The sequence below is a fragment of the Haliaeetus leucocephalus genome, unplaced genomic scaffold, assembly GCF_000737465.1.
Source record: "Haliaeetus leucocephalus isolate CR32 unplaced genomic scaffold, Haliaeetus_leucocephalus-4.0 Scaffold224, whole genome shotgun sequence".
In the NCBI taxonomy this organism is placed as follows: Eukaryota; Metazoa; Chordata; class Aves; order Accipitriformes; family Accipitridae; genus Haliaeetus; species Haliaeetus leucocephalus.
This window is the reverse complement of record NW_010972660.1, coordinates 598,267-605,038: the sequence shown is the minus strand read 5'-3', so window position 1 is coordinate 605,038 and position 6,772 is coordinate 598,267. Positions and strand designations below refer to the sequence as shown.

The following is a 6,772-nucleotide window of genomic DNA, read 5'->3' as shown; positions in this document are numbered from 1 at the left end:
GGGCCTAGGGGCTGGCGGGGGGCAGTGCTGGGGTAGGAGCTCAGCGTGGCTCTGGGGGCAATGGCCTGTGGGTTGCAGTAAAGACCCTATGATCCCGAAGCAGCCTTGCTGGCCCCAGGGCAGCCCCAGAGTAGGTGCCAGCCCCTGGCACCCTGGCCTGCTCCTGTGCCTGGCGGGGGGAGCTGCAGGCCCCCCTCTGCTAGATAAGCAGGGTGAACCCCAGCTTGTGGTGCTTGCAGGGGTTTGAGGTGCAGGGAGCGCCCTGCGGAGATGACTGCGGCCTCGTTTCACCCAACCTCTTGCTGGAGAAGCTGCTTGCCTCAGTCCACGTTGCTGTAGTTCACCTCCCGTAGCGCCAGCAACAGCCACTCTCGTCAGCGGAGCGTCTCGGGGGGTTGAACTGAGGAGGGAACAAGGAACCCAGAAAAGGTTTTTCAAGAACTCCCTGAGAAGGTTTTACAGAAGGCAGCAGGAGGAGAAGCCCGGTGTGGGGCTGTATCTCTCTCCCCGCAAGTAGCAACCGGGCTGTAGCCTCTCACCTCTGCAGCCTGTTGATGTGGCCACAAAAAGCTGCGGTTGAAGCCACCTGGGCCTGCCAGGAGCTGCAGGAGCTGAGCCTGTTCCTTCCCAGCTCTGGCTGAAGTGGAGCAGGGTGGCCGCGTGAGCGTGAATGCAGACTGTGGGGACACAAGCCTCCGAGCCTGCTCCTGGAGAGGGGAGTGCGCCCCGAGGACGGCCATGGAGAAAATGGCCAGGGTCACCACTGCTCTGGGGGGCAACGCCCTCACGGGACGGACCATGTTCTGCCACCTGGATGCCCCTGCCAATGCCATCAGTGTGTGCCGCGATGCTGCCCAGGTGGTGGTGGCTGGCCGCAACATCTTCAAGATCTACTCCATTGAGGAGGACCAGTTTGTGGAGAAGCTGAACCTCCGCGTTGGCCGCAAACCCTCCTTGAACTTCAGCTGCGCGGATGTAGTATGGCACCAGATGGATGAAAACCTGCTGGCCACTGCTGCCACCAACGGTGTTGTTGTCACCTGGAACCTGGGCAAGCCGTCGCGCAACAAGCAGGACCAGCTCTTCACCGAGCACAAGCGCACCGTCAACAAGGTCTGCTTCCACCCCACCGAGGTCTACATGCTCCTCAGTGGCTCCCAGGATGGCTACATGAAATGCTTTGACCTGCGCAAGAAGGACTCTGTCAGCACCTTCTCTGGTACGAATGCGGGCTGTTGCTTGCCCCCTTATGGTGGTGAGGGGTAGAAGTTGGGGGCTTTGCCCTTTCCCCATGCTCGGGAGGAGGGTTTGCTCAGGGCATGATGTCTGGAGCAGGCAGGGAGAGAGCTGAGAGGCATTTTGGTGCTTTTTTTTGCCACTTGGCAGTGGGCTGGGCCTGCACGGGAGGTGGAAGGTGGCTGCATCGCTCCCTGCTTCCCCTTCTCTCTGGGCTGGGAACCCCAATGGCTCTTCTGGTGGGGTTTTTAGCTTTGCTGGAGCTCTGTCCCACTGGATCTCAACTTCTGTCCCCACTCAGGCCAGTCAGAGAGTGTGCGTGATGTCCAGTTCAGCATCCGGGACTACTTCACCTTTGCTGCCACTTTTGAGAATGGGAACGTGCAGCTGTGGGACATCCGCCGGCCGGACCGCTACGAGAGGATGTTCACGGCCCACAATGGGCCTGTCTTCTGCTGCGACTGGCACCCGGAGGACAGGTGTGTGTGGGCCCAGACCCTGTCAGCCACCCTGCCTTGGCAGAGATGAGGGAGGCCCTAAAAACAGAGTTGGGACGTTTCAGAATAGGGGGGGAAAGCAGGGTCTCTGATACCATGGCCCCTTGTGTCAGGGGCTGAGCCATTGCTGGAAGATGGGAGCAATTATTGCTTTGAGGATTTAGAGGTGTGTTAGGGTGGTTTTGTTTTGTTTTTTGACAAATTGGGGGTTTCTGAGGCACTGGATTGCTAATGGTCAAGTATAGCAAGCTGCTGTTTTGGCCCCCCATGTCAGGGCAGCCTCTTGCTCCAGGGAGGGTGCTGCATGGCTGCTCTGGGACATGGCTTGCTTGTGTTTGATCACATTTCCCTCTTACCTTGCCCCAGGGGCGGTTGGGGTGCATCTGGAAACAGCTGTTGTGGTGTGTGGGGGGTCCCTCCTCGCTCCCTGCCAGGCAGCACTGCTACTCCTCACGAGCTTAGAGAGGCACTGAAATATGTTCAAACTGGCTGTTTTCCTCTCTGCTGTCCTGGGCAAGTGGAAACCAGAGTTGAGGGAAACTAGTCTGGCTGGGAGCCCTTCAGATGAGTGTGGCTCAGGGCCTTAAATGGGAGCAGGAAGGAGGGGTGTTGCCTGACCTGGTTATTGGAGAGCGGAGGCGTTAGAGTAGCATGTGTGAGAATGCGATTGCAGCCTGGCTGCCTCCCCTTGGTGTGGATGTGGTCATAAATGTGTTGTGAGCATTTCTGTGCAGGGGCGGGAAAGGAGAGATGAATGGGCACAGATCCTGGCCCAAGCTGGCATCTCACTGTCTTTCTCCATCCTTCTTCCAGGGGCTGGCTGGCAACAGGCGGCCGGGATAAGATGGTGAAGGTGTGGGACATGAACACCACTCGGGCGAAGGAGATCTACTGCGTGCAGACCATCGCCTCCGTGGCCCGGGTGAAGTGGCGCCCAGAGTGCAAGCACCACATCGCCACATGCTCCATGATGGTGGACCACAACATCTACGTCTGGGATGTGCGGCGTCCCTTCATCCCCTCTGCCATGTTTGAGGAGCACAAGGACGTCACCACGGGCATCGTGTGGCGTCATCTCCATGATCCCTATTTCCTCCTGTCGGGCTCTAAGGACAGCACCCTCTACCAGCACATCTTCAAGGACGCCAGCCAGCCCATTGACCGGGCTAACCCTGAGGGACTGTGCTACAGCCTCTACGGAGACCTGGCCTTCGCCGCCAAAGAGAGCCTTATCTCCTCCGACTCCAACCGCAAGCCCTACATTGGGGACCGGCGTCACCCCATCTTCTTCAAGCGCAAGCTGGACCCCACGGAGCAATTTGAGTACATCTCCTCCTCCAGTGCCCTCAGCGTCTTCGAGACAGATGTGGAGAGTGGCAGCATGGACTGGTTCGTGCATACTGCCAAGCAGTATGCGCTGGCTGGCAGGCCCCTGGCCGAGCTCTGTGACCACAACGCCAAGGTGGCCAAGGGCTTGGATCGCAACCAGGTGAGACCTAGGCTGGTGCTGTCAGGATGAGGCCTGCCACCTTTGCTGGATGGCAGCTTTCCATCTGGTTGTGGCCTCTGGCTGTCCCCAGAAGGTGTACCTCTGCCTGGCACCAAACCCATACTGCTGTTGCCTACAACAAGCACAGATCACTACCCAGAAACTTGACTCCCCTGAGAGCCTGTCCAGCTCTCTAGATCAGCTGACAATGGGAATTTGCTGTCAAGCACGTGGTTGCACGGGGCCTGGTTTTTAGCCTGGCAAGGTCTGACCGCAGCTGTCTCTCATGCAGGTGGCTCAAACGTGGACGATGTTGCGAATTATCTATTCCAGCCTTGGCACCGTGTCATCCACCAACCTCAACCACAGCATGGGGAAAGGCAGCACCACCCTTCCGCTCATGAACAGGTAAGGGGTGCTGGAGCTGCAGCAAATGACATGATGGCTGGGGTGGCTCTGTGAGCGGGAGAGCAGAGACAGCTCCTCAGCTGGGCTGAAGTTGTGGGGTGGGAGCAGGGACAGCTCTCCCCCAGCCTCAGGCCACGCTGGTTTGCAGGTTGGCATTGTTCAAACACTGCCATTTTCTGTGTGGGTACGAGAAGTGAGCGGCCAGCCTGGCCTCGAGCCATGCAGCCTCGTATGCTGCTCCCTTCCCTCTTTGAAATGAAGATTGAAGCTGTGGTGAGGCATGGGGCTGGTACCATCTTTGCAGTTACTTAATTAGTGACTGTGACTGAGGGTGGGGGTTGGAGAACCTCTGTCTGGCTGCTGGAGCTAGAGCTACTGGTGTGGAGAGGTTCTCTTCTGCCTTTCAAAGGGAGAGGATAGCCCAGCTCTGCAAGTAACTCACTAGCTGGTGTGGAAAGCCCCATCGTGGGCTGATGAAGCAGGAAAACTTGTTTTTCCTCTTCTCAATGACATATAAAAGTGAGGGGTGAGGACTCCAAATTAGCTGTCAGACCTTGCAGGGCTGGGTTCCCAGGGTGAGTGGCAAATCCTCGAATAACATCAAAGAAAACGCTCTCCTTGACCAAGCTCTGCATCCAGACGGGTCACTGTCTGTCACTGACTTAAACCGCAGGCAGCAAGCTGAAGAGCTTGGCTCTGCTTCAACCCCATTCCCTTCGCGTTCCGTCTCAGTGAAGCCTGAGATCGGTGATGCATAACAAACAGCCAAGCACCTTGTAGCAAGGCAGCTCCTGTTTACCTACCTCTGAGGTGAAGGTAAATATTAAGAGATGGAGTCAAGAGCCTGTGCTCAGCTCAGAAATCCTTTAGGAAGACCTCTGCAGGCACCTTTGCAGTGCAGGTGCAGAGATGCCAGGCTTGGAGAAAGGGCTGTGTTAACAATTGCAATGTATCTTTAAGTTACCAAGTGGGGACAGGTGGCTTCTGTGCTCTCAGGGAAATCATCATATCTTGTGTTTCACCATTCAAATCTCAACTGGAGACCTATTTCCAGGCTGTTTGCTGCCTAGAACGGAAGCTGTAAACTTCTGTGACTATTAAATTTGGCTTCTTTCCCAGCTTTAACCTGAAGGACATCCCCTCTGGGCTGGGCAGCGACTCGAGACTGGACCGCAGCAAAGGAGAAAGCCGCACAGAAAACATCCTCATGGATTCCTCCTCCACCCTGATCAACAATGAGGGTAACGTTTCTGGGGTGGTCCTGTGGCTTTTCCCTCCTCAGCTGTAGATGGCCCTGGTATGGAACAAACTGGTAAATTTATCCTGTAAATTGGGGTGATTGGACCTGCTGCAGCCCCCAGGTGAAGCACGCTGAGCCCCAGGGTGTTGCGGAAGGACAATCTACCCCCATGAGTGACCCCCATAGTGGTGGCTGTGGGTGCCAGGAGCACAACTGCAGTGGGCAGCTGAGCCATCTGGCTCGGACACAGCCTGGCATGCTGTGGCAGGACACGGGGGATGTGGATCCATCCATGTGCCTGAGGGGGTTGAGCTGATTTCTCTCTCCTTGGGCTCGCAGACAACGAGGAGACGGAGGGGAGTGATGTGCCTGCCGACTATCTGCTGGGAGATGTGGAAGCAGATGAGGATGACCTGTACATGATGGACCATGAGAACCCACATGGTGAGTGCTCACTCAGCTGGCGTTGCCTGTGCCAGACACATGGCTTGATTTTTCTCCTGGTCTTCCCTGCTTGTTCCTGATCAGATCTCTCTCCTCACAGCTGAAGAGCAGGAATACAGCCTTCCCCAAGAAGCCTTCCCCCTGCGCCACGAAATTGTGGACAACCCGTCAGCCTTGGACCACCTGCAAGACAAGGCTGACTCTCCTCACGTCAGCGGCAACGAGGCTGAGACGGTGTCACTGACACCCGTGGAGTCCTTCTCCCTCATTTCCATCTCCCACTCGCTCTACGAGAACCGCCTGCCCTCTGACTTCTTCAATCCCATTGTGCGGGACACGCTCCTCTTCTATGCTGAGCAGGGAGATGTGCAGACGGCCGTGTCTGTCCTCATCGTGCTGGGAGACCGCATCCGCAAGGAGATTGATGAGCAGACCCAGGTAGACCCCGGGAAGCCCCTTCCTGGCTGCGTAGGAACTGAACCCTCCCTTCAGGGCTGGTGCAGCAACCCCACAAGATGGAGTAGGACAACTTGGTGGGACCCATAGGTGGTGTATCCCAATGCCATGGGATCCTGCCTGGGCTCTGGGCACCTTCCTTCTCCTCCAGCCAGGCTCGCTCTAATCTGGGGTGGGCAGCTCCAGGACCCCCGGGACCCAGTTGGCCACCCTACCACCAGTCCTGGCAGGGACCCAAGGTGGTGTCCACAGGGCCAGAGTGGGGAAGTGGCCTTGGCCTGTTGATTTGGGGAAGGATGCCTCTTCCCCAGCCCTGCAAGAACAGTTCCCCTGCTGCAGGAATCTTGCCTTTGGGATGCAGGACTGGGATCCCGAGGGGGTTTTGGGGGGCATCGAGGCTCAGCTGTCTGTGGCTGTCCCCAGGAGCACTGGTACACGTCCTACATCGACCTGCTGCAGCGCTTCCAGCTCTGGAACATCTCCAACGAGGTGATCAAGCTGAGCACATGCCGCGCCATCAACTGCCTCAATCAGGCTTCCACCACCCTGCACGTTAACTGCAGCAACTGCAAACGGCCCATGAGCAACAGGGGCTGGATCTGTGACAGGTGAGGGCAGTGCTGTGGGCAGGGAGGTGGGGGGACTGCTCTCTGGTCACCAAGGGGAGTCCCAGAGGGGCTGCAGGGGCAGGAGGATGGGGTTGGTACCCCCTCTTTCCCCCTCGTTGCCCTCCCCAAGGGTTCTCTTTGCCCATGCTTGCCCTCTTCTCTCCGGCGCAGGTGTCGACAGTGTGCCAGCATGTGTGCTGTCTGTCACCACGTGGTGAAGGGGCTCTTCGTCTGGTGCCAGGGCTGCAGCCACGGCGGCCATCTCCAGCACATCATGAAGTGGCTGGAGACCAGCTCCCACTGCCCCGCAGGCTGCGGCCACCTCTGCGAGTACACCTGAGCCCCTCGCCGGCCGGGGGAGACGGCAGCCAGGGGGGGCAGGCAGCGGGGGGCA

General features: G+C 57.8%; 1 protein-coding gene across 3 annotated transcripts in view; it reads left to right on the top strand.

The window, feature by feature from the left end:
* WDR24 (WD repeat domain 24) overlaps positions 1–6,771 on the top strand; it is a 7,020-nt gene extending 249 nt beyond the window's left edge. The window contains exons 2-10 of one of the 3 annotated variants that reach the window (XM_010567020.1): positions 312–1,219; positions 1,538–1,715; positions 2,547–3,222; positions 3,515–3,630; positions 4,750–4,871; positions 5,210–5,314; positions 5,415–5,752; positions 6,194–6,378; positions 6,550–6,771. In XM_010567020.1, the coding sequence (XP_010565322.1) occupies positions 739–1,219; positions 1,538–1,715; positions 2,547–3,222; positions 3,515–3,630; positions 4,750–4,871; positions 5,210–5,314; positions 5,415–5,752; positions 6,194–6,378; positions 6,550–6,718 (2,370 nt within the window). In that variant the 5' untranslated portion in view covers positions 312–738 and the 3' untranslated portion in view covers positions 6,719–6,771. Of the gene's footprint in view, positions 1–90; positions 1,220–1,537; positions 1,716–2,546; positions 3,223–3,514; positions 3,631–4,749; positions 4,872–5,209; positions 5,315–5,414; positions 5,753–6,193; positions 6,379–6,549 lie in introns of those variants that run through there. The other 2 variants (XM_010567019.1, XM_010567018.1) reach the window with 2 other exon arrangements.
* Position 6,772: the final 1 nt, after the last annotated feature.